Source organism: Euleptes europaea, chromosome 18 (assembly GCF_029931775.1).
Source record: "Euleptes europaea isolate rEulEur1 chromosome 18, rEulEur1.hap1, whole genome shotgun sequence".
Taxonomy (NCBI): Eukaryota; Metazoa; Chordata; class Lepidosauria; order Squamata; family Sphaerodactylidae; genus Euleptes; species Euleptes europaea.
In genome coordinates, this window is record NC_079329.1 from 15,270,290 (window position 1) to 15,297,394 (window position 27,105).

The 27,105-nt window shown below is 50.1% G+C and overlaps 1 protein-coding gene across 1 annotated transcript; it reads left to right on the plus strand.

Moving 5' to 3' along the window:
• Positions 1-25,013, plus strand: SRRM2 (serine/arginine repetitive matrix 2). Its single transcript, XM_056864286.1, has 18 exons — positions 1-32; positions 1,883-2,158; positions 3,182-3,286; positions 3,446-3,625; positions 7,850-7,927; positions 8,142-8,204; positions 8,606-8,632; positions 8,976-9,026; positions 9,133-9,222; positions 9,325-9,520; positions 9,655-12,654; positions 12,990-13,159; positions 13,458-14,609; positions 15,484-15,744; positions 17,289-17,414; positions 17,555-17,671; positions 18,744-18,804; positions 24,924-25,013. Exons 2-18 carry the CDS (start codon positions 1,920-1,922, stop codon positions 25,011-25,013), a joined length of 6,006 nt encoding a protein of 2,001 aa, XP_056720264.1. The 5' UTR covers positions 1-32; positions 1,883-1,919.
• The last annotated feature ends 2,092 nt before the right edge of the window (positions 25,014-27,105 follow it).

The following is a 27,105-nucleotide window of genomic DNA, read 5'->3' on the forward strand; positions in this document are numbered from 1 at the left end:
GGGGGAGAGGCCTACAGGGTGGCGGCTGGAAGGTGGGGGCGGCTAGGCTCTGGCGGGGAGGGGAGCCGCGGCGGTCCGAGGCCGGGGGGGGGGGACGGCACCACCACCACCTAGGCCTTGTGTGGTTAGCGGCGGCGAGGAAGGCCTGGAAAACAGGGCGCGATCCAGCGAGGGTCTAATTGGGGGGGGGAGGGGCTTGACTTGGGGGTGGGGGGCGTCGAAGGCCCTGGGGGGGGGGCTCGTGGCCCTCTAAGCCAGCCCAGAAACGTCTACCGCCCTGCCTTTTCAAAGAATGGGAAGGTTAGCACCCTCCTCCGCCCCCATAACCCTTCCTGTTCGGCGCCTTAGCCCGTCGCTAAGTAGGTGGGGGAGGCTCTACCCGCAGTGGGAGCACAGGCCCCACAGGGGGGCAGTTGGAAAGCTGGTGCAGGCCAGGTTAATGGCCTTTTAAGACTTCCTCCACGTGAATAGGAGTTCACTTTTTGAATAATAAGAATTATACGTCCGGGGGGGGGGGCATCAGGATTTTAGAGATGCTTAGGTGGGGCATGGCTAGAAAAAAAAAGGTTGGGAGCCACTGCTCTACCGGGAAAGGGTATTATGGGAAGGCCGTCATCGTAGGAGGGCCCAAATGGGAGGTTTATAGCCAGAGGTGGTGTGTGCGTGTGGCTAATAGGAGATCTGCAGCTAGGTAGGAGAGGCCTATGGGTGGGGGAAGTTATAGCTGTATAGGGCAGAATAGTTGGATGGCACGGAGTTGTTGTTATTATTGAATCTTTGGGAGGGGCTGTGGCTCAGTGGTAGAGTCTTCTTGGCCTGCAGAAGGCCCCAGGTTCAATCCCCCCTGCCATCTCCAGCGAAAGGGACTAGGCAAGTAGGTGGTGTGGAAGCCTGAGACCCTGGAGAGCCATGGGAGAGGGGCTGTGGCTCAGTGGTAGAGCCTCTGCTTGGCCTGCAGAAGGCCCCAGGTTCAATCCCCCCTGGCATCTTCAGCGAAAGGGACTAGGCAAGTAGGCGATGTGAAGGGCCTCTGCCTGAGACCCCGGAGAGCCGCTGCCGGTCTGGGTAGACAATACTGACTTGGATGGACCGAGGGTCCGATTCAGTATGAGGCAGCTTCATGTGTTCGTGTGAAGCTAAATTGGATTTGGCAGGAGGCAGGGCTTTAGCAGAGGTGATGCTGAATGCTGTTGTCATTTGGCAATATAGTTGGGGTTGACAAATGTTGGGACCCACGTATGACTTTGTGTGTGGGGGTGATTGAGGCAAGGGCTGTAGGCTGAAAACCAGCTTTCTGGAAGACATCTAAGCGGTTGGGGTGGGAAAAGGGTGGCGGTATGGTGGGGGGTGGCACAATAGGAAATAAGGATTTGTGCAGTGGCAGGGCTGCTGAAGGGAGCGTGTATTTTGGGCCTGTTGGGTTGACTTAAAAGGAGGCAAAGGTTAAATTTCAGCATGAGTGGTGAAGGGAACATTTGTTGGGACAGAAAGTGACAGGTGAAACATGGGGGTACAGGTACAGGTTTAGGGGCATGGAGGCCATAGCGGAAATGGAATTGGAAAGAGATGCAGTGAGAAGGCTTTGGGGGAAAATATGATTGAAGAGGTACCTTCCTAAGGAAGATCAGTAGTTGGGGCTGAGATGAGCAGGAGAATGGGAGGGGTGTTAAGTGTAGGCTGGGCTCACAAGTAGTTATTTGTGGGAAAAGGACTACTGCTTATGATGTCTAAAACATGTTCTGACCATACGCACCTGTGTTTTCATCCTTGATTGTGGTGAGGGAGATGTCAACTTTCAGGTTATGTGGAAAATGCTGGCAAAAGCCATTGTTTGCTCTTTTTGCTTTGGTCTTTATTTACCCTCCTGGGTATTTTCTTCTAGGTATTGGAGGCACCAGTGGTGCTAGTCTGTGAGCGCCATGTACAATGGGATAGGACTCCCCACTCCCCGCGGCAGTGGCACCAACGGTTACGTGCAGCGCAACCTGTCAGCCGTGCGCCACAAGAAGGATCGCACAGACTACAAGTCGGAAGAGGAATTAAGGAAGCTGGAGTCGTCCTTGGTCAAAAAACCTAACCAGGATATCCTGGATCACGAGCGCAAGCGGAAGGTCGAGCTGAAATGCTTAGAGCTGGCTGAGCTCATGGAAGAGCAAGGGTAGGTTGTCACAAGGTGGGAAGGCGAAGCATAGTTGGAGAGATCATAGCTGTGTTCTCCTTTAAAAATGGGAATGAAGATTGGTTTGGGCCAGAAATGGATAAAACTAATGTGAGAATGTGATGTACCCGATTTGGGAATTTCCCTTGGACCCATAAACGCTGTGTGTCTATTATTTAGTGAGCTATAATAACAGCGTCGAATTTCAGTTTAGTAGAACTTTGATTGGACAGATTTATGGGGTTTGCATAGTTGCATTTGGAAAGCTAATTCTGCTGGATTCCAGGAATGAAAGCCACATTTTTTTAATGCGATGAAAAATAATATCTAGTGACAGTAAAAGAATTAGCCTGGTCAAGTGGACCATTATTATTATTATTACTATTATTATTTGATGCTCCTCCAAATGCCTAAATTCAAATCCAGCTGAGAGCTCTGTTCCTCCCATCTGGTTTTCCTGAGGCCAGAAGGAGAAGCAGCCAGGAACCCTTCCACCATGCCAGGACCCAGAGTGCAGTAGAAACTTTGATAATTTTTGTATATGTCTGCATTTTGAATTCCTGTAAGCTGTTTTAGAAAGCAATCTTTGGCTTAAAATATGTAATTATATGGTGGAGGCAGAGATAGTGCCTGGCCAGAGGTCACATGGTCAGTCCATGACAGATACAAACTACAGAGCCAGTGTGCTGTAGTGGTTAGTATCAGGCTATCTGAAAGACCCAGGTTTGAATCCCCACCCTGCCATGGATGCTTGCTGGGTACACTTGCAGCAGTCACACACACTCGACCTTCATCACAGGGCCGTTGGGAGGATAACATTATAAGCCATTTTGCGTCCTCATTGGGGAGCAAAATGGGCTATAAATGTCTAAATAAATAAGAGGTAAGGTTTGAATCATAGATTTGGAAGGGACTACCAGGGTCATCTAGTCCAACCCCCTGCACAATGCAGGAAATACATCTACCACCCCCTCTGGTACCTGATAAGCTTCCTGAATTTGTCCTCTGATGTTTACAAACCAGGTATGGAGAAGGGGAAATCCAAGAGAAAGTAGCCACTTTTCGGATGATGCTTCTGGAGAAAGATGTAGCAGTGGTCAAGGAGGGGGAACAGCAGCAGAAGCCAACGTAAGTCAGGTGTCTCTGTGGATCTTGGCTCTGATGGCTTGACATCCCATCTCTCTTCCATCCCTGTTGGGGCCTGTTGCTTCTCAGCTTTTTCTGTGCTTCAGACTCCCCTCGGCCTCATTTATCCCCTTCTAACTCATTGCTTTCATTCTTCACCAGTGTCACAGAAACTCATCAGCTGGCTGAGGCCAATGAGAAGAAGAATGAGAGGCTCCGAGCTGCATTTGGAATTAGTGACAACTATGTGGATGGAAGCTCCTTTGACCCAAATCGTCGGGCCAAGGAAGCTGCAACTGCTGCAGCAGCTAAACAGCAGCAGGAGCAGCAAAAGCAGTACAGGTATGTGGGGATCCCCACTCAGTGGGGTCAAGAAAGGCAGGAAAAGGTCTGCCAGCAAAAATAAACTACAGGTAGAATCATGGAATCGTACTATAGGCCATCTAGTCCAACCCCCTGTTCAATGCAGCATCAGCCTAAAGCAGTGATGGCGAACCTTTTAGAGACCGTGCCCCCAAACTGCAACCCAAAATCCACTTATTTATCGCAAAGTGCCAACACGCCCAGCTGGGCAGTGGGCAGTCCAGGGAAGGGGGGTTGAACTGGGCCGTGGGCAGTCCAGGGAAGGGGGGGCAGTCCAGGGGGGGCAGTCCGGGCAGTCCAGGGGGGCAGTCCAGCTGGGTGGCGGGTAGTCCAGGGAAGGGGGGGCTTTGAACTGGGCCGCGGGCAGTCCAGGGAAGGGGGGGCAGTCCAGCTGGGCGGCGGGCAGTCCAGGGAAGGGGGGGCTATGAACTGGGCCGTGGGCAGTCCAGGGAAGGAGCGGGCAGTCCAGGGAAGGGGGGGCTTTGAACTGGGCCACGGGCAGTCCAGGGAAGGGGGGGCTTTGAGCTGGGCGGCGGGCAGTCCAGGGAAGGGGGCTTTGAACTGGCCCGCGGGCAGTCCAGGGAAGGGGGGGCAGTCCAGGGGGGCAGGGGGGCAGGGGGCAGTCCAGCTGGGCGGCAGGCAGTCCAGGGAAGGGGGGGCTTTGAGCTGGGCGGCGGGCAGTCCAGGGAAGGGGGGGCTTTGAACTGGCCCTCGGGCAGTCCAGGGAAGGGGGGGCAGTCCAGGGGGGCAGGGGGGCGGGGGGGCAGTCCAGCTGGGCGGCGGGCAGTCCAGGGAAAGGGGGGCTTTGAACTGGCCCTCGGGCAGTCCAGGGAAGGGGGGGCAGTCCAGGGGGGCAGGGGGGCAGTCCAGCTGGGCGGCGGGCAGTCCAGGGAAGGGGGGCTTTGAGCTGGGCGGCAGGCAGTCCAGGGAAGGGGGGGCTTTGAACCGTGCCACGCTGCCTGGCAGCTCGGCACGGTTCAAAGCCCCCCCTGCTGTCAAGTCACAGCTGACTCGCCCAGGAGACGCAATGCCCCCCGACGGCCCTTCCGCGCGCGCCCTGCCCGCCCGCCTTCGACGGCTCCTCTTCTTCCCCCGGCGGTGTCCTCCACGCGCACCACGCAGAGAGCCAGGCGGGACGGGGGTAGGAGCCGCCGCCGCCTCCCGCGCTCCACCCACACGTTCCGGGGCGGCTCTTTCCGCAGCTGCGGCTGGGCGAAGTTGGGTCTGCCCCTGGCTCCTGGTCAGCTGAGCGCTCGAGTGCGGAAGCCCGGCAAGGCCAGGAGAAGCGAGCGCGGGGGGGGGGGTGAGATGTTGCACGGAAGAGAGGGGGGGCGGCCGAGCCGTTCCTTTTCCTCCCGGTTTGCTGGCCGGGGTCCGGCGGCCGCCGCCCCCCGGCACACAGCTGCTGCGGCCCCGCGGAAGGGCCGTCTGGCCGGGTGGTGCGGGGGCAGGCGCCGTCCCGCCCAGCTAAGGCCGGGGGGTGGTGGGTGGCGGAGCTTGGGATCCCCGAGGGCCAGAAGGCTGCGCCGGCTTTACGGGCGGTGGTCCCGCTTTCCCCAGAGGGGCCCAAGGGCGCGACCGCTGGGCGCCTGGCGCCAATGACGGAGCACAAATGCGGGACGGGCCCCCCGTCCCCCCACCGGGCACCTGGCCCTGCTGCCCCCCAACCTCCCCCCCATTAGAAATACCCCACCACCCAGCTGGGCGGCGGGCAGTCCAGGGAAAGGGCGGGCTTTAAACCGTGCTGCGCTGCCTGCAGGCAGCGCGGCACAGTTCAAAGCCCCCCGCCCACCTGGGCGGCGGGCACGTGCCCACAGAGAAAGCTCCGCGTGCCATGTCTGGCACGCGTGCCATAGGTTCGCCAACACGGGCCTAAAGCATTCCTGATATGTGTTTGTCCAGCTGCTGGTTGAAGACTGCCAGAGAGGAGGAGCTCACCATTTCCCTAGGCAGCTGATTACACTGCTGAACTACTCCCACTGTAAACATTTTTTTCTTAATGTCCAGCCAGTACTTTTCTACCCATGATTTATAACCATTGTTGCGAGTTCTATCCTCTGCTGCCAACAGGATCAGCTCCCTGCCTTCCTTTAAGTGACAGCCTTTCAAATACGTAAAGAAAGCAATCATGACTCCCCTCAACCTCCTCTTTTCCAGAATAAACATTCCCAAGTCCCTTAGTCTTTCATCGTAGGGCATTGTCTCCAGGCCCCTGATCATCCTCGTCGCTCTCCTCTGCACTCGCTCCGTCCTCATCCTTTTTGACCCGAGGCCTCCAGAATTGCCCACAGTACTCCAGGTGTGGCCTGACCAATGCAGTGTACAGTAGGACTGTGACATCTTGTGATTTGGATGTTATGTCCTTGTTGATACACCCCAAAACTGCATTAGCCTTTTTTGCCTCTGCATGACACTGACTGTTCAAATTCAGCTTACAGTCCACCTGTACCCATAAGAACATAAGAAAGGCCCTGCTGGATCAGACCAAGGTCCATCAAGTCCAGCAGTCTGTTCACATAGTGGCCAACCAGGTGCCTTTAGGAAGCCACTAACAAGACAAGTGCAGCAGCATCATCCTGCCTGTGTTCCACTGCACCCAAAATAATAGGCATGCTCCTCTGATACTAGAGAGAATAGGTATGCAGCATGACTAGTATCCACTGTAACTAACAGCCATGAATACCCCTCTCCTCCATGAATATGTCCATTCCCCTCTTAAAGCCCTCCAAGCTGGCAGCCAGGGAGTTCCACAATTTAGCTATGCGTTGTGTGAAAAAATACTTCCTTTTATCTGTTTTGAATCTCTCACTCTCCAGCTTTAGCAGATGACCCTGTGTTCTAGTATTATGGGAGAGGGAGAAAAACATCTCCCTGTCTACTCGCTCCAAACCATGCATAATTTTATAGACCTCTATCGTGTCTCCCCTCAGCCGCCTTCTTTTCAAGCTAAACAGCCCTAAGCGTCTTAACCGCTCCCCATTGGACAGTTGCTCTAGTCCCCTAATCATTTTGGTTGCTCTTTTCTGCACCTTCTCAAGCTCTGTAATATCCTTTTTTAGGTGTGGTGACCAGAACTGTACACAGTATTCCAACAAGTGTGGTCTCACCATAGATTTGTACAAGGGCAGTATGATATCAGCAGTTTTATTCTCTATTCCTCATTTAATTATGGCCCTAGATGTCTAATTATACCCCTAGATGTTGTTCATACAAAGTTTTACCCAGAAGTGTATCCCCCATCCAGTATGTATGCTTCTCATTTTTGTTTAATACCTTTTATTAAGAACAGACAAAATGACAGAAAACTGCAATATTTAGAGTTCACCAGAACTCTTCCTATGGCTTCATGTTACAAAATAAAAGTAGTGGTGGGGGGAGGCCTTTTTTTGCCAACATCCCTGTGCTGAGTGCTGGTAATCAGTAGGTAAACATTGGTACCACTTCATTTCTACCTGCTACTATAACTTCTTGCCCTGACCTGGATAGCCCAGCCTAGCCCCATCTTATCAGATCTCGGAAGCTAAGCAGGGTCAGCCTTGGTTAGTATTTGATTGAGAGACCAAGGAAGTCCAGGATCGCTACATGGAGGCAATCAATGGCAAACCACCTCTGGATGTCTCTTGCCTTGCAAAAATACCCCCCCCCAAAAAAAAAACCCTATAATTTCTTAGAGCAAGATGACTGGAATGAAGGAAAAATGTACGAAGCATCGAGTTGGATCTAATCTACTTTTTCTTTTGGTGAAAAAGGCAGGAGGGGATACTTTTTGGCCACCCAAAAAGACCATTCTGGGAATCATGGGCCCTTCAAGGACAAAAACTCTTAAGGTCTATAGTAAGGAAGGGAGCTAGGCAAGATAAAGTGAAAAAGTTGGCTGTATTCAGCCTTTCAGAGTCAGCGTGGTATAGTGGTTAAGATGTTGGGTTAGGACCTGGGAAACCCAGGTTCAAATCCCTATTCGTGCCATGGAAGCCTGCTGGGTGACCTTGGGCCAGTCACATGCTCTCAGCCTTGCCCCTGGCTATTATTTGGATAGGAGTCTTCCAAGGAATACTAGAGGCATGATGTGGAGGCAGACCTCCGAAAGTCTCTTGCCTATGGGGTCGCGATAAGTCAGCAGTGACTTGATGGCCGAAAAACAACCTTTAATCTAGGCTCATGTTTTGGCAGTTAATCCTTCACTCGTTGTCTTTGTTTTCTTAGTCTTGTCCGAGAGTCCAGCAGCTCCCGCTCACCTTCTCCAAAACAGAAAAAGAAGAAAAAGAAGAAAGACAGAGGCAGGTGGGTGGGTGGGCCAAGACTTTTGGCCTTACCTCTGAAAGACAAATGTGGGAGTTGAAGGGGTGTGTGTGTGCGAAAGAAGAACTAACTTGTAGCCTTGTCAAAGGCAGCGAGGTTTGGATTAGTGAGGCAAGATTTAATGGAGCATTGTCTTCTGGGCCCTTCCTAGCCCCCTTCAAACCTGTAACATTCCCGTTTGGCTTGCATTTTCAAGGTCTGAGAGCAGATCACCTTCTCGAAGAGAGAGGAAAAAAAGCTCAAAGAAAAAGAAACACAGGTAAGGGGTTATTCTGGGAAACATGAACTGGATTCCAAGATCATCTTTCTCAGTTGGGTTCATGGTTACTTCAATTACTCCTTAGTAGTAGTTGGTTTCTTCTGTCTTGGTCAAGTATAACTTACGGAAAGCTAACAGAACATTGTCTTTCTTCTGATTTCCATGCGAAACTTGTGCTAGGGTAGCATTAGTTTTAAAGCTTGTTCTTTCTCACTTTTATGTACTGTTGATTGTGTTACAGATTTTCTGTAACATCTAAGCTGTAAAGGTATGTGCTTGGGGATGGAGACTTCACACTTTGAGCAATCATCATATTTTGGGCCCCCAACATATGTATGTCTTGGTATCTGGCAACCAGTTGCAGCATATAACATCTTATTTCTCCCCCCACCCCACCCCAGGTCAGAGTCAAAGAAAAGGAAGCACAGGTAGGTGTTGTTTATTGATCATAGTTTTTAGCTCTTGCTTCCATTAATTCTTGCAGCCACATTTTGTGGTTAGAACAGATGGAGAAATTGTGAATTCCCCGAGGGTATCAAATTACCTTGTTTGTGGAGTGCTGAATCTGGTTCGTTCTCATCTAAACCCTGTGCTATTAGCTATGCTGCACTGGCTTTGGCTCTGAATGGGGAGGGAACATTTTAGGGAGTAAGGGTCTTTTTTCTACAAGGCACGGGGGTGTCCTGTGATAGATGATGGCGGTGGGATGGGATGCATATGCATAGATCATGTCATTTTTTGAATGCTGCAAAACAAAACTTCTTTCCTCAGATCTCCAAGTCCCAAGAGCAAACACAAATCCAAGGAGAAAAAACGAAAGAGGTAAAGTAGTGTCTTTTTTTGCCACCGAAATCCCTCATTGTTTAAACTGACCTTTTTTTTTTTTTGCACTCTACTTCACTTGGGTTTTTAACGATGTCTGCTTCAGGTCCACCAGTGAGTCTGCATCTCAGAAAGACCGCCGGGATCGCTCTTCCTCCCCAGATGACTCTTCTTCGTCAGATGGCTCCCGCAGCAGGTAGGACTTGGAACAGGGAGCCGAGAGCTGGGGGTTTTGTAATAGCGTTGTTAACCTGCACAGAGTCTTGTGGGTAACTTGGATTTCTGGTTTACTTGTCAGCAGGTCGGGCAGCGTCAGTACCCAGAAACGGGCTACAGTGAGACGGCAGAGTAAGTCCCCTTTGACAGCTTCACAGAAGCGAGGAGAAACTGAAGAGGTTTCCAAGAACCTACCAGAAAGAGAACGTTCCTCTTCTACTGAACCTGCCCGGCATGGCCGTAGCACAAGTCCAAGACACAGCAGAGAAAAGCAGGAGGTAAAATATAGTGCAGTAGGGCAGAATTGCCTTAGTAACTCCATGTTGAGAGTTGTATTCTGGTACAGTAGTAGGAAAGAAACCATAGAGGTTGGGTTACTGGTTTGATGGTTATTTTCCCTTTCATTGTTTAGAAAACCATGTCCAAACATTCTCCGATACACGAGAGTCGCCAGCGTTCTGCCACCCCTCTGTCTCCTACCAGAGAAAAGGAAAGAGACAAGGAGAAGAAGGCTACTCGGCATGGGGGTCGGAAATCTACCCCATCATTTGAGCAGGAGTCAAAGTTCAAAAGTCGTTCCCCAATGCCAAATGATCCTTCTCGGGAAAGAGTCTTGGGACACAAGCATCCTTCCTCCAAGGAGAGCAGGTCTCCGGCTCCTGCCTCCCCACCTCCTAAGAAGATCTCAGAGGATCGTAACGGGACTCTCCCATCATCCAAGTCCAAGACATCCCCTGAACAGAGGCAGCAGCTGGCAGCTTCTTCGTCTTCCCCTGCTCCTAAAGCTATTGAGACCAAGTTGAGAAAGACTTCTCGTGATGGCTCTCCGCCCCAGCACTCCCGTTCCCCTTCAGAAAGTGGTAGCTGCTCCTCTTCCTCCTCCTCCTCCTCCTCCTCTTCCTCCTCTCCTTCCTTAGCAAAGAAGCCAGCTCCAGCTTCCCGTAGTTCTTCCCCTGAGGAGCCTCCGAAAAAACAAGACAAAGAGAAGGCTTCCCCGCAGAGAGAGAGGTCTAGTTCATCTCCCGAGATCTCCCGTTCTGGGCAGAAGCAGTCTGCCAAGACCACATCAAGACGTGAGCGTTCAGGCACACCTCCAGCCAAGGGCACTAAGTCAAGAGCTAGGAGGAGGGACAAATCTCTCTCCCAAACACCCATTACTCGCAGAGGTAGATCTCGGTCTCGCACCCCACCCAAGAGGGCCAGATCTCGCACCCCTCCAAGGAGGGGAAGGTCTCGCTCTGCTCAGCGGCGTGCCCGATCTCGTTCACGTACCCCTCAAAGAAGGGCACGATCTCGTAGCCCACAATGGCGGGGACGCTCAAGAACACCCCAGCGCTGGGGCAGGTCACGCTCACGCACTCCTCCCCGATGGGGCCGGTCCCGTACTCCACAGAGGCGTGGTTGGTCCCGTTCTAGAACCCCCCAAAGGCATGGATGGTCTAGAAGCAGAAATAGTGGGAGATGGGGAAGGTCAAGAACTCCACCAAGAAGGGGCAGGTCACGTTCGAGAACTCCACCAAGAAGGGGCAGGTCTAGATCTAGAACTCCGCCTCGACGAGGGAGGTCTCGGTCCAGAACCCAGCCTAGAAGAGGGCGGTCTAGAACCAGAAGTCCTCCTAGGAGGGGGAGGTCAGCCTCTTCACCAAGGAGGGAGAAATCTTTGATTTCTGCTAGGCGAAGCAGGTCTGTGTCATCTCCAGATTGGAAGGCCTCCCGAATTTCTTCAAGAAGGAGCCGATCTAATTCTTCCCCCCAAATAAGAGAGAGGGCCAGAAAACCATTGAGACGTAGCCAATCTATGTCATCTCCTGAATCAAGAAGCAGACTGCGAGCATCTCCCAGACGTAGTCGGTCTCGATCACTTCCAAAAGCAAAAAAGAAGACCCACTTATCTCCCAGAAGGAGTCGTTCAGGGTCCTCAACAAGATCAAGGAAGAAAAAGTCAAGAACACCCCCACGGCATAGTCGCTCTTGTTCTCCAAGACCGAAAAAGAAATCCAGATTATCGCCAAGACGAAGCAGGTCTGGTTCTTCACCTAATAAAAAATCAATTTCTCCTGCCAGGCGTAGCCAGTCCAGGACACCTCCAGCACTCAAAAATAAATCTAGAAAGTCCCCAGGAAGAAGCAGATCTGGCTCATTGCCAAGGCTCTCAAAGAAATCTGAGGTTTCTTCAGCTGTTGAAGAAAAATCCAAACTGCCTTTCAGAAGGAGTCGATCTGGGTCATCGCCAGCATTAAGAAAATCTAAATCTCCTGTAAGACTTAGCAGGTCAGGTTCTTCACCAGATCTAGAGAAAAGATCGCCAAGGAGACGAAACAGGTCTGAATCGTCTCCAGAAGTCAAAACAAAGTCAAAGTTGTCTTCAAAATCCGGGTCATCACCAGGAATGAAGAAAAAGCTGAAGTCTCCTCCAAGACAAAGCAGGTCTGGCTCCTCTCAGTCATCAGGGAAAGAAAACTCCTTATCGCCTCCAAGACGAGCCACCTCTCCAGAGCTCAAGTCCACACCTCCATTGCAGCGAAGCAGATCGGGGAGATCCCTTGCAGCTAAAGAAAAATCCAGGTCACCAGTTCTAAGGCAGAGCAGGTCTGGATCACCTCCAGCTTTGAGAGAGCAGTCTGCCTCTCCAAGGCGAACTTCAGCTGGATCTTCCTCAGAACCAAAGAAGAAATCCGCGTCACCGCTTGGAAAACATAGAACTGACTCTTCTCCGAAGCTGAAAAAATCCAGATCATCACCAAGGAGGAGCAGGTCTGGCTCTTCTCCACTGATTGAAGAGCAATCAAGATCACCTCCCCGGAGCAAGTCCAGATACTCTCCTGATGTGAAAAAATCCACCTCACCTTTGAAACAAGTCAGGTCTGGGCCCTCTCCTTCAGCAGTGAAAGAGAAGTCTAGGTCCCCTGTCAAGAGAAGTGGGTCCAGATCTTCTCCTGAACTAAATGGCAAACCTAAATCTCCCCCAAAACAAAACAAATCCCAAGAAATTAAGGTAAAATCTGGATCACCTTCAAGGCATAACAAAGCTGGATCCTTAGTAGTAATGGAGAAAGCTATGTCACCAGGCCAGAAAAGCAAGGCAGGTTTATCTCTATCTGGAAAAGAAAAGTTATATTCACCCCCAAGTCAGGGCCAACCTGGGTTGTCGCCCGTTCTTAAAAAGTCGGAGATTCCATTGAGGCGAAGCAGATCTGGATCCTCCTCATCTTCTTCCTCTTCCTCCTCCTCCTCTTCCTCCTCTTCCTCCTCCTCCTCTTCATCTTCTGCAGAGGAAGATAAATCTCAATCACCCCCAAGACTGAACCGTTCTGCAACGCTGTCAACTAACAAAGGCAAATCTGTGTCCTCTCCAGTGCGCCGCAGGTTAGATTCCTCTCCAGAGCCAGAGAGCAGCACATCTGCAGCTGTTGTAAAGCACAACAGACCTGGAGTTTCCCCAGAAATAAGAGAGATGTCAAGAGCTGCAGTACTGGGGACGAGATCACCAGCGGAGAAGAAAGAAACATCCAGAGATGCTTCTTGGAGGAGTAGGTCAAGGTCATATTCTGGCAGTAAAGAGAAATCAAAAACGCTCTGCAGTGGGAGCAGTTCAGAGTCTTCCCCAGAGCAAAAGGAGAAATCTGTAAGCAGGTCTGTGTCACCTGTGAGACCTGCCGTAAAATCCAGAACACCTCCAAGGCACAGGACATCACGCTCACCCCCTAGGCCTAGAGCAAAATCTAGAACTCCCCCAAAGCGTGGCAGGTCTGGTTCACCACCACGGCCAAGAGTAAAGTCCAGAACACCTCCCAGGAGACGTCGATCTGGATCATCTCCAAGACCCAGAATGAAATCCAGAACCCCTCCCAGGCGTCGCAGGTCTGGATCATCCCCAAGACCCAGAGTGAAATCAAGAACCCCGCCACGCCGGCGCCGTCGGTCTGGGTCATCTCCACGGCCGAGAGCAAAATCTAGAACGCCTCCAAGACGGCGCAGATCTGGGTCATCTCCACGGCCCAGAGAGAAATCTAGAACACCAGTTACAAGACAACGAAAATCTGTGTCGCCACTGAGCCCTAGACGGAAATCCAGAACACCTCTGGGAAGTGGTAGGTCCAGATCTCCCTCTAGGCAGAAAAATGCCAGTGTTCACCCGGGTAGGTCTGAGTCATCATCCTACCGTGAGAGACCAAGAACTTCTTTACGACGAGGAAGGTCTGGTTCCCCTTCAAGGAGGAGCCACTCCCGCTCACTGTCCAGACGACGAGATAAATCAAAGGGTTCGTTGCAGAGAGAAAGATCTGTCTCTTCCCCGGGCCGGAGCCGCTCACGGTCCGCTTCTCGTCAGGACAAATCTCGCTTCCTGTGGAAGGGCGAGCACTCACCTTGCAGAGGTCGTTCCCGATCACCAGCACAAAGAGAAATGTCGAGACTGTCTCCGCAAAGGTCTGCCCCAAATCGGAATGCATCCCGTTCACCTCCCAGATTAGATGCTTCCCGTGTAACAGCAGCCTACAAAAGTAGCGGGTCCAAAGCGTCTCCCGATTTCCCGTCATCCCCTGTACGGAAGCGTTCCAGGTCAGGCTCCCGGGAAATCTGTGCTTCTCCGGGAAGGAAATCCCGTTCTCCTCCAGTGCTGGAGAAATACCCCAAGTCCGATGTCCAGGAGAAGTCGGCAGCTTCGTCAGTTCGGCACGGCAAAAGCAGCACAGCCGTTCCTTGCACCCCTACTCCACCCCGCAGCGATTCTCCCAAGCCGCGGAAGCCCTTGTCTCCTGCTCCATCCATTCTACAGGAATTGCCTTCTGTCTTGAAAAACGGTGGTTCCGCTACCCTCCATGACATCCCAGGGGATAGGAATCAGGTTGTACATCCTGCTATGGTTAAGGATGATGCAGCTGTCGGTGTTTCTCTGTTGTCAGGGAGAAGTAGTTCTTGTGCAGGATCCCCTCTTCCTCTTAGCAAAGCTAGGTCCCCCTCTTCCTCCCCCTCCTCCGCTTCCTCCAGTCCCTTGCCAGCACTGGTTTCTGTGCTCGTCCCACCTCCCAAGGAAGAGGAGTTAGCATCTGAAGGAAAGGCAGCAGACCGGCCTGAGGCTCGTCTTCCGACTCTTGAGGCTGAGCCAGAGTTGGCTTCTGAAGTCACGGAGGAGAATGGCAGGAATAGCTTCCCCACCGCTCCACAGCTAGCTCTTCCCTCCCCGCCGCCTTCGGCCCCTTCCAAGGTGAAGAGAAGTTCCTCTGCTTCGTCCACCACCTCTTCATCATCCTCGTCATCTTCGTCGTCCTCGTCGTCTTCGTCTTCTGACTCCGAGTCCAGCTCGTCTGAGTCCAGCCCCCAAAATCAGCCAGAGAAGGAAGTTGAGGCTGAGGTTGTATTGAAACAGTAAGAGCCTGCCTTGTTTGGGTTTTTTTCTGTCCCTCCCTGGCCTAGAGACACCCCACTCCCCCCAAAAACTGTTGGCAGTCAACCTTTCTCATGTAGGTGGAGACTTGTGCTCACTCACCACTTGTAGGTCATCCAAACAATGTTCGCTTGTGTTGTTGCTCTCCTGGCCAATGTCCCTTGTTATCCCATTCTCATTAATCTGTTGGGGTAATGGTTAGGAATAGTGGACTCTAATCTGGAGATCCAGGTCATTTACGCATGGCTGCTGTATCCTCCTTTATTCCCTGTTTCAGCCAGGATCAAAGTAACCTGGGTTGGGGAAAATTGTTTGCATTGGCTGGAGTGATCAGGGACGAAACTGGGTGCTAATGGAGGCATGAATACAGAAAAGCAGTCTCCCAAGTTCAAATCAAGTCCCACCTCTTTAAATGCTGCTCTGTAATTGGCTGACATCGCAACTCACCCTGAGAGAAGACTTCCTTTCCCTCCCAGACTCAACTGCTGCATAAAAAAGCATTTTAAGAACAAAAAACAGAGCAATCTAAAGGGTGGCGGGGGGTGGGGGGAAGAAATCCAAGCCTCGTTTTAAAAAAGCCTTTCTTTTACTCAGAAAGAGCTCCAAGATAGCAGGAAGCACTTGAATCCCTGCCTCTTTACACACTGCTTCGTTATTGGCTGTGAGAGAAGCCTGTCTTCTGTTCTTTCTTTTGTTTCCATGAGCAACATGAACCTTTTGTCTATTTTCATAAACAGAAGTTTTTAGGCCACCCTAACTGTGAGACCCTTTACCTGCTTCCTTGTAGTACCGCTGTCATGCATGTCACTGAGCTTACTAATCTCTTTGCTTCACACACACACACACCCCTTGCAGGCTGCCAAGCCCAGTGCAGAGGGAAGGTAACCACGAAGAGCAGCCTATGGAACTGGGCAAGCATAAGCGACGATCTCGGAGTTCCAGCAGTTCCAGCAGCGGCTCTTCCTCCTCTTCCTCCTCCTCTTCCTCTTCGTCCTCCTCGTCTTCCTCAGCTTCATCCTCCTCCTCTTCCTCCTCCTCATCATCATCACCCAAGACTGGACCCCAGGCACAGGCCAAGGCGGCCACTAAAAAGAAACCATCGCCAGAGCAGAGGAAGTGAGTAGTGGCTATTGGCGAAGAGCTGGGATCCCCTGATGTTGGGGTTCCTCAAGAGTGGGGTGGGGTAGATGCCCCCCCCCGCCTGACACGCTGCCTCTCTTGGGCGCTTGATGGCGTGGGTTGCTGTTGACACCACCAGTGTGCAGTGTCGTAAAGGGAACCGTGGGGCTGGAGTTTCAGCTGCCTTGAGAGGGCAGAGAAAAGAATAAAGGTGAGAGAAGGCAGAAGCTTTGTGGTTCAGGTGGAGGCTGGTTATTGAGCAAGAAGATCCTGTGCTGAAGGCCATGTACAAAAGGGCTAAGAGACATATTCTGCACAGAAGTCGTCTGAAGCATGGCCTAATGGTTAAGAGCAGCAGACTGTAATCTGGAGAATCGGGTTCGATTTCCCACTCCACCACATGAAGCCTGCTGGGTGACCTTGGGCCAGTCACAGTTCTCTCAGAACTCTGAGCCCACGCAGAGGCAGGTAATGGCAGAGGCAAGCAATGGCAACCCACCTCTGAATGTCTCTTGCCTTGAAAACCCTACAGGGTCGCCAGTGTGAGCGGCGGACTCTAATCTGGAGAACTGGGTTTGATTCCCCACTCCTCCAAAAGGGGTGGACGCTAATCTGATGAACCTGGTTGGTTTCCTCATTCCTCCACATGAAGCCTTTTGGGTGACCTTGGGCTAGTCACAGTTACCTTCGAGCTCTCTCAGCCTCATCTACCTGTGGGGGTGGGTGGGAAGGAATGCAATTGTAAGCTGCTTTGAGACTCCTGCCGGTAAAAAGTGGTGTGTAAAAAACAACTCTTCTGAATTGTGGATTCCACAGTTAAGGAACCTCTGGGTGCTTGCTTTGCATAATACTCTATCTGGTTGCCATGGGGAGGGTAGCAAGGACTTCTGCCAAACACTGATGTCTGAACCATGAGAACTTGCTTAGCCGCTACCCATTTTGGGCTTCTGAGGTTTTGCAAGCCTTGAAATCTGAGTGGGCAATTCCTGTCTTTGCAGGTTTAATATTTTGAAACTTTTAAAGAGTAAAAAAAGAAATTAAGTTCTTATTGTGATGAATGTAGTTTCAGCATCTCTGCTTGTGAAGTATACAAAATCCGCTTGTTCCCCGAGCTTTCCATGTTTGACACAACTGAACTCTCCTCCAAAAATTTTTTTTTTGGTGTCTGGGCTAAGTGTTGAGTACTGGGCCCTGTGGCGCATAGTGGTAAGCTGCAGTAGTGCAGTCAAAAGCTTGCTCATGGCCTGAATTCGATCCCGATGGGAGTCGGTTTCAGGTAGCTGGCTCAAGATTGACTCAGCCTTCTATCCTTTCGAGGTTGGTCAAATGAGTACCCAGCTTGCTGGGTGTAAATTGTAGATGACTAGGGAAGGCAATGGCAAACCACCCCGTAAACATAGTCTGCCTAGTAAACGTCGGGATGTGATGTCACCCCATGGGTCAGTAATGACCCGGTGCTTGCATAGGGGCCTACCTTTACCCTAAGTGTCGAATGCCATTCTAATCAGTCTGCCCTTCCTCCCACCGCCTGCTGCCTACAGGTCCCGCAGCCCCCGGAAACCTATCGACTCCCTACGGGACTCTCGCTCTCTCAGCTATTCCCCAGCAGAACGGCGCCGTGTTTCTCCTCCGCCCCAGCCGCCTTCAGCTCCAAGGGACAGGCGCAGGTGGGTATCATAACCCGGTCTCGCTTCCAGTCATGTGATTCCTTTGTGGTGAGATGGGGGTCTATTTGGAGCAGAGGGGGGCAAACGCGAGAAACCTGAGGCAGGGTGCTCAAGGCAAAAACCTTCCTGCTCTTCTCCAGGGAGAGGTCTCGGGACAGGTCCTCGCAGAGAAACAGACGAAGCGTCAGCAGGTCTCCGGGACGGAAAAGGCGACGCAATTCCCCCACCCCCCGAGCAGCCCGCCGCAGAACTTCAAGGTAGTGCATGACTTGCTGATTTTAAAAACTCGCCTGACAACTGCTCGGCATGGTTTACATCCTGAAACTTTGGCCATTTATGCATGGTAATTAGCAGCACGTTCCAGGCTGAATTGCCCCTCATATTTTTTTAAAAATTTCATGCGGTACCGTCATTTTGGAAGTGACTGCAAAGCCGGCACATACCTGCTTCACATTACTTAAGAGCCCATTTAATGCGACCTTTGGTGTTTGCCCCAAAGAATTCCCTCAAGGAACCATGCAAAATAACAGTGGCATGTTAGATATGCACATGCTAATGGCTATGCAAACAAGAATGAAGGAGCAGGCGAGTGGGGGGGGCGCGGAATTTCTCCTTTTGCGTTAGGACCGTGAATCAGCATTTTTAAAGACGCATTTAAAAAAAGCTTTGAGCAAGCATCAAAATTGACCATGCATAAATGGCCTTTACAAAATGTGCCAGATCACGACTCAGTGAGAAACCATAGCTGAATAGTCAGCAGAAAGCTGCCATGTTGGATATATTGACTCGCCTAAGATCAAATACTTCCAAAAGGGAAGCTGGAGGGTATCGGAAAACATCTACTGCTTTCCTACAACGACTAGTTAATGAGAGGAAAGGGTGTGTGTGCTTCCGCAGCTGCCCTTAGGCAAAGCCTTGCCTAATTGCAGAGTGTTACCCTTCAGACCTCTGAGGCTGAGATCCTAAGGTTTGGAGGATGGTCACAAAGGCATTTGATGCTGTTCTGTTGCTGAAGCTAATCAGGTTTGACCCGGTGAGCTGCCTGGCCGGATCCCGTGCGAAAGCTGCTGTAAGCTGCTTTGAAGAAGTGCAGGGTTTGTGTGAATAGTGTTAACCTGTCCTATCAAACAAGAGCCCCTTGGATATCAGTACATTGGGGGGAGGGGATGGGGGACCCTTTTCTGCCTTGTCCCCTGATAGTTGGCCTGCAGCTGTATGAGCTTTCCAAGCCTCTCTAGTTGGCATTATGAAAGCTCAATTCAATTCGATTTGTTACGGTCATTTGACCAGCATTATGAAAGCTCTTGTTTCCCCTCCCTCGTTCACTAGCCATGTGACGGTTGGTGTCCCAGTTGTTCCGTTCCTCAAGAAGCACTACCTGTATACCGATGTATGCTTACACCGTTTTATAAGGGAACGTTTCAGTCCAGCTTCAGGGTCCCCGCAGGCGGACGAGCGCGAGAGCTGGCGTTCGCTCCTGGCCCCCACCCTCACATTGTTGAGTGAACCGTGCACTAACTCTTTTCCCTCCCCCTCTCCAGGTCACCCTAAGCCTATCGGAAGGTCCGGAAAGCCCTTGCAACCACAGACTGCGCCACCCCCGCCTCCCACAGTGCTGTCCCAGGTGGGAAGCCCCCCCGCCTCCCGATGCCCACTGGAAACCAGTGTGTGCTCGCATGTGTGGGGGGCACCTTCATTTGCCATCGGCTTTTTATTCTCATTAGTTTTTTTCGTCGCTGTCCCCCGTCTTTATTGCCCATCATTTGTCGGCAGCTACATTCCCCTCCTCCCTGGACATCTCCGCTCGGCACCCATCAGGATCCGCCGCCTCTGCGCTCCTCCTCCTCTTCCTCTTCCAACAGTTGGTGATGTTCATTTTGATTTTTTTTCTTTCTCTCTCTCTCTCTTGTGAGCGTTTCCCCCCCCCCTGTGCGTTTTACAGCTAAGATCTTCTGTGTTTTGAGAGAGGGGAGGTTTTTTTTTGTTGATTTAGAGACATAAAAGGTTTAAAAAAAAGAAAACACAAAGGGGGTGGGGGGTGGGCTAGGGAGATATGTGAGCTTAATCCATTTGATTTAGAGTTTCTCAGGCACCCTTCTCTGAAATGATGGGCTGTCGGGAGAAGGAAGGAGTGCGGGTCGGCACTGGAGATCTCCCACAGACCATTGTGGAGCCTCTCCTATCCAGCAAGCATTTGCTCCGTTGGCCACCGTTTCAGGATCAGATTGAAGTTGCAAACATCTTATGCGATGAGAAAAGCTGTGGTCTCTCTCAGTAGAATGTGACCGTGGAGTTGAGTTTTGAGGGTGGTGAACTTGAGCATTAGACCAGCACCCCCCCCTTAGTTAAAAAAAGACAGAATTTTAAATACATGGTGCTCCTTTTTTCCTTTTTAGCCCTCCTTTAAGCAGACTCTTTTTCATATTTGATCAGCTGAGCCAGGTCAGAAGGGGTGGGGGTGGGGACTGGACTGGAAAGGGGGAGCAGCCAGGCGTTTTATGGGGAAAGTGAACTGAGATTTGCTGGAAAGAACCTGAGAAACCCTAAATCAGGGAGGGAGGGATGGGAACAGAAGTTTCTTCATATTTCTTAAAAGCATTTAATTTTTTTTGATATGTACAGCAAGGAGATTTTTTCTGTCAAATAAAAAACTTATGAAACGCAGTCGTTGCTGCCCCGACTCCCTGAGACTTTTCTCTGCTCCTCTTCTGGGGTGTGGCCTGGTCAAAGGAGGCATCTGAAGGTGTGTGGAGGGTCTCCTTTTCCCGTGTCTCCTGCCATCCAGCCCCTCTCTGTAAGTTGATTCGTTTTTCAGATGCTGAAGTTCAGTTGCCTGATTAAATCCTTCGGTTTGTCCCAGCATGTGAAACTGAACTCTTTCCGCAATCCTACACAGGGACTTCAATACCACCACTGTTTAAGCGGGGGGAAAATACTCTCTGGGTTAATTCCAAAGGCTCTTTCACACTAATGGTGGCGCCTTCCTCCAGTGGAAGAGGTGTGCTCCACTGGTGTAAGGTTTCTTGCACCAAAGGAGGGCCTCCAAATTAGTGTATTTTGGATCAGGCCTACAGCCTTCGTATAATAAAGTGGCCAACAGAACAAAAAGATGAATGAAAGCATCTCGGTGTCTTCTTCAAGACCAGCTCAGTCTAGCAAAATCATGAAGCTAGCCAATCAAATGAAAAAAACCCCATGTGTTTGTCTAAAAAGGAATATTTTAAATAACTCCTGAAGCGTTCAAGGAAAGGCTTTTCTGGCCTCGCTGGGCAAAATATTCCAGAGCGATTGACCCACCACAGAAGAGGTCTGTTTAGTCTCTGCCAATTTTAGATCTCCTCTGATTAATGGAACTCTTAAGTGGAGCTCCCCAGCAGACCTTGGGAGGGGAAGGCTGATATAGAGGAAGGAAGTCCCTGTTTTGGAAAAGGGGAAGTAAAACCACCTTAAACTTCCTTCAGGCAACTGAAGCATCAGATTGAGGACAAATTCTGTCTGGAATGATTTCTCAGAGCCGAGTGAACAAAGCAGGTCTCTTGAAAAATGCTTTATGTAGAGTCATCAGAAGAAACAAATGGGCCCTACTGGTCCAGGCATAGGAGAACTTTCTCCCCACTGCAGTCCTTCGCTGTATCGAATACTGGCTTCCAGTGAGGTTAATTCTGATGGAACATTGATCAGAAATGTCTTGCCTAGACGCTTTGCCGAACATATTAACTTTTCTCATGCGTTAGTTCATTTCTTGATGCAGTTGCATCTCTTAAATCGGTCCTGGTTTGCCTTCAGTGGTGACCCAGCTTAGGGCTGTTTAGCCTGGAAAAAAAGCGGTTAAAGGGAAACATAGAGGTCTGTAAAATTATGCATAGTTTGGAGAGAGTGGACAGGGAGAAGCTTTTCTCCCTCTTTCATAATACTAGAATGCGGAGTCATCTACTGAAGCTGGAGGGTGAGAGATTCAAAACTGATAAAAGGAAATATTTACACAACGCATAGTTAAATTGTGGAACTCCCTGCCCCTGGACGTGGGGATGGCTGCCAACTTGGAAGGCTTTAAGAGGGGAGTGGACATGTTCATGGAAGAGAGGATTCATGGCTACTAGTAAAAATGGATACTAGTTATGATGCATACCTATTATCTCCAGGATCACAGGAGCATGCTGAATATATTAGGTGCTGTGAAACACAGGATGGTGCTGCTGCAATTATCTTGTTTGTGGGCTTCCTAGAGGCACTGTATGAACAGACTGCTGGACTTGATGGGCCTTGGTCTGATCCAGCATGGCTTTTCTTATGTTCTTGACCCTTCCCCAATATCTGAATTGAAGGTGAAAGTACCTTTTTTGGACAGGGAAAAGTGCCTCTTGTGAAAAATTGTGCTGGCGGCCTGGGGGCGGAGGCGTAGCAGCTTCCCAGCTGTCAGGCCTAATAATAGCCACAAGAGCCTGCTGTTGCCCACATCATTCATTATGTTTTGAGTATTGCTTTAAAAAAAGGAAAATGTCTTTCTTGCCACTGCAGCTGCCCAGGTCATGTGCCCTTTCTTTCATTTGCCTTGCCAAAGAAGCCCTTAGATTTTCAGAACCGTCCTCTATCATACCTGCTTTCTCTATGGCCCTTTACGCATGGCTGTTTCCTCACGGTCACCCTGCCGACTACTTCTGGGCTTTGCACTTTCTGACTGTCAGAGATCGCCTCGCTCTCCCTTCGTGTTATTGAACATTTTTTCCCATGTTTTATGGATTTGTGTTTAGCCAGCATCCAGAAAACCTGGGCAAAACGTATGGAAACAGGTGGGGAGATCGAGGTGACCTCTGACAGTCACAAAATGCATGCATAATCAAGGCAGAACCCCAAAGTAGTTGGCAGGGTGACCGCAAGGAAACAGGCATGCATAAAGGGCCTATGTGGAAGAACCTTTACCTAAAGAGATTCAGTTATTTTGCACCCCCCCCCCCCCGGGCACCTTGTTCCATTTTCTGAACTAATCTGTACTTCGGAGATTGTTCTGTTGATGGAGTTTATTCCCTGCCTTTCTTATTCTATGGACCTCCTGGTGGCGTACATAGAGTTCCCAGGGGGTCTGCCATCCAAGCACTAAACCAGACCCAGACCTTCTTAGCGCCAGCAAGGGGACGTTTTTTAAGCAGAGGCTAGATGGCCATCTGTCGGCAATGCTGATTCTGTGACCTTAGGCAGTTCATGAGAGGGAGGGCACCTTGGCCATCTTCTGGGCATGGAGTAGGGGTCACTGGGTGTGTGTGTGTGTGAGGTAGTTGTGAAATTCCTGCATTGTGCAGGGGGTTGGACTAGATGACCCTGGTGGTCCCTTCCAATTCTATGATTCGATGAAGAGTGTCTGTTTAGTCTGGGAGGGATTGCAGCAAGCTTAGACCTAGGTATAGAGGCATTGGAGCAGTGGATTTGCTTTAGTATCCTGGGGCCCAAGAAGGCTCTGCTTAAGTATCTTGCTGTTTGGGTCTAGGCATTACCTGGGTGTTGGGAGCTGTCACGTCTGCTGCCTAAATCCATGATGGAAGAAAGGCAGGATAAAAATGAAATAAATGATAGAAGCCGGGTGCCTCTGGGCCCTCCTCCGTTGTTGTAAACCGCTGTCAGAGGGTGGCAGTGTTGCGCTGCTGACGTCTAGCGAGATTTCAAAGAAGCCTGCTTGAGAGATCTTCTCCCCCACCTCCAGTGCATAAATACAGAGATGCAAATGTGATAAGACTTCACTGATGATTTTTAATAATGCAAAGTTGAATACATCCAGTAATAACAAAGACTCTCCCCCCCTTCTTTTAAAGTACATTCCCCATGGCAAGTCACACTCAAGCAGATACCAAAATGACAGAACTCATTACAGGGCCTGGAGGGGAGCTTTCATGTATATCTATCAGAAAATAGAAGGCAAGTGTTATGGAGTTTAGTTGCATGGCTGGCTTTCTACTCTTGTCCCCCCACCCATTCCTTTCCAAAAGTACCTGCGTGTATGTGGGAGAGGGAGATACTACCCTGAGGAAGGTAGTGGCAGAGTTGTGTGAAGAAGAGAGGACTGGCAAAGTGACTTCTGTACATGGTGTAATTGTGCTAACAGACTTGCTGCTTCCCTTTGAGTAAACTTAGGCAGATCACAAGAGGGAGGGCAGGAAGAGATTAGTCAGTTCTTGGCTCTTGTGGCCTTTTTGTACATGCCCAGGGTAATGGCGATTGCCACTTTGCGGTCAGGAAGCAATTTTCCTCCAGGATGGATTGGCCAGGGACCCTAGAGGGTTCCCCCCTCATCTTCTGGGCGTGGAGTAGAGGTCACTGGGTGTGTGTGTGGGGAGGAAGTAGTTGTGAATTTCCTACCTTGTTCAGGGGGTTGGACTAGATGACCCTGGAGTTCCCGCCCAATTCTGTGATTCTATGAGTTACCTTTCTCCCATGTCACATTTGCCTTAATCTGGTCTGGGCTGCATCTTAGGCATTGAAATTGCTTGGACTCTTGTGTAGTATACCTTTGGAGGGAGGCAGACTGTGTATGTACTGGACTGATGTGACAGGGTATGTGTGTGTGTTTCAAACATAAACGTGTACATATTTTTAGACAATTCTCTGAATCCATCCACCTTGCTCTCCCCCTTTCCCCCGGTGCAGTTGTCGTGGCCTCATTTTTCTGAGCTGGGCTCCCGTTCTCCTTGTTGCCTCCGTTGCTCACAGTACACTCATCCATAAAGTAGGAAACACTACACTTGGACACGAGCGTTTAGTAGTGCTTTCTACTTTATGGATGAGTCCACTGTCCTTAAGTGCAGCCGCTGGCCGTGACTGGCTGACGCCTTCGTCCGTCGCAAATGGTTTCTGAGCCGGTCTCCGGTCCCCCCTTCTTCCCCATCTGCTGGCGGCTCCCTGGTTGTGATTTAACAGGGAGACGCTAGCAGGAGGAATGGGTTGACTTACGAAACCTGCCCGGTCTTGTGGGTTTAAGGCAAAAACAGCAATTTCACATTAGGAAAGGAAAATAATTTTTCTGTCCCTGAAGGGCTCACAGTCTTAAGTCTGGCTTACGTTGCTTGAGAGAGAGCAGTGAACAAACCTGTAAATAAGTGTCTGTATGTTTAGCATATAGAAAACACCTCAAATTTCTTTTAACGCCTTCTACTAAGTTTGTATAATTAAACTCTCTTCCCCATACCGCTTGGTCTCAGGCGCTTAACACTACGTGCTGGAAGTGTAAAGAATTCATCCGCTTCCTCAATTTGTGCTAAAAAGAGACGGAGGGAGGGGAGGGCGGAAGTGCCTCTACCAAGCGAGCTTTTGAGCTGGCCATTGCAGGTGGCTCTTTTGGAGAAAGCGCGCAAGCCCCAGGTCCCTGTGGCATTAGGCATACGGGTTAGGGGGTGGGGGTGACTCTCTTAGCCTGGCTGTCTCCTCCCAGAGTGAATATTTGAAGCACAGTTTTTTTAAAAATTAACACAGAAGTGCTGAGCTTCCCTCTCCTACCTGTGTGTCTGCCGTGTTGCTCCTCAGCTGCCCGAAGGCTGCCTCCTCGCTTACACAGCTGTGATCTTCCTCGCTACCTGTAATGCCGGGAACCCTGTCCCGGGGGCATCAGTGTGATACCTCTTCAAAACCCACATTTCCTGTGAAATCTTGAATGCACCCCCCTCCCCGCTGAATTTTAGAATGTGAACTCATTAGGCGTGTTTTTTTTAATGTTTCCTTGGCACTCTGTAAAGTGCTGGGCACATTCAGAACCGTAGCAAGGAAACATAGGGAAGTAGTAGAGGTGTGGAATAGAATGCTTAAACTTTTTGATTTTGGCTTCCTTCCAGAGTTGACAGTGAAAATATGGGCGTTCCGGTTTGTGTATTACTTGCTACTTTCCAGAGCTTGCTTCCTTCATTTTCTAACAGAGCGGTTCCTCAGTGGAACAGGCTTCCTCTGGAGGTGGTGAGCGCTCCTTCCCTGGAGGTTTTTAAGCAGAGGCTAGATGGCCATCTGTCAGCAATGCTGATTCTGTGACCTTAGGCAGATGATGAGAGGGAGGGCATCTTCTAGGAATGGAGTGGGGGTCACTGGTGTGTGTGAGTGTGGGGAGGTAGTTGTGAATTTCCTGCATTGTGCAGGGGGTTGGACTAGATGACCCTGGTTGCCCCTTCCAATTCTATGATTCATTAATATCCTGCCTTGCTCCCCAAAGGGACACAAAGCAGCTTACACCATTCTCCTCTTCTCCATTTTATCCCCACAACCCTGTGTTGTGGTGTTAAGATTCTGGGGCTGTGTTCCCACAGAAACTCGCCTGGTGCCATATTTGTAAGATTGTAAGGGCCAGGTAAAAACATTTTTTTATTTTAATGAGCCTTTGATCATCTGCCACTAGGAAATTTATTTAGTTAGTTCCTTTCTGTCCAGGAGGTCTCAGAGTGGCTTACCTCATTCTCATCTGCTCCGTTTTATCCTCAAAACATCCCTGCAAGGTAGGGTAGGCTGAGAGTGTGTGACAGGCCCAAGGTAACCCGACGAAGTTCTGTAACAGAATGCGGATATGAATGTGGGTCTCTCAGATCCTGGTCTGGCACTCTAACCACTACACAACACTGCACTTGGTGACAAAGCCTGCCTTAAAGTTTCCCATGCTTGAACCTAAAGACATTTCCCCCCATGTAAGAAGCCAGGACTTCCAGCCTGCTTCCCTCCTTCCTCTTAACTAGACCCACTGTCTACCTGGAACTTCTTTAAGGCTAGAGAGAATTTTGTGGGAGATGTTAACTGTTCTAAAGTTTTACATGAAACAACCAACAAAGGTTAGTAGCAATGACACATTTGAGTGAAGAATGAGGTAGAACTTTAATGAAACCAACCAGGGGACTTCTGTGACATTCCCTTTCCCAGTCTCTTAACTTCTCACTCTGTGAAACATTTTTCTCTCCATAGCAGAGTTAAAAGAGAGATGGAATTATATTTGTTTCTGGGATTGTGCAAAATGGAATGTGGCTCTCGATGGAGCTGGTGGAGAAGTCTTGTGTCCTGCTTCTGGTGTGACAGCTGTGCCCATAGGCATTCAAGGACAAAATTGGAAGGTTTTTGTGAATCTGCTGTAAAATGTTGTCGTGTCGTTTAAAAATGCAGCGCTCCCCCTCCCCTTTTAGAGTATAGATATGTACATGTATCAATAAATTTAAAAATTCTAAACATAATTCAAAACTAAGGCCAGGCTCCAAAGAAGTATAAAACTAGTTCCATCAGCCTAAGGAGAGCTTTAGCCTTGGTTTTTTTTTTAATTTTTGCCCTCTCTTTGTCTCTTGGCAAACTGCTTTTGAAACCAAGTTATTTCAGAAAGCATCGTTTGATACGGCTTTGGGAACATTTGAAGGGAAGTCAGAAGCTTGAGCTAATGCAAGACCATTACAGGAGGCTAAACAGCTCTTTGGATCCCTCGCTCGTTTTTAATACAGTTATTTTTATTTTCCCCCCTTTTCCCTAAATTACAAATACTCAGATCAAAAAAACAATTAAAGTCTGTTTTAAATACTCTATTCCCCCCGCCCCCTTATAAAATACTTGCCCTGTGGCAATTTAGCAGATCTCTAAGGTAGGAAGGTCTCCAAACAGGGATTGTAATACAGCCCTGCTTTGCTCTCGAACAGATTAAGGGCAAAAACGCATGGGAGGTTTTGTCTTGGATTTGCCGCACTCTAGATGCACA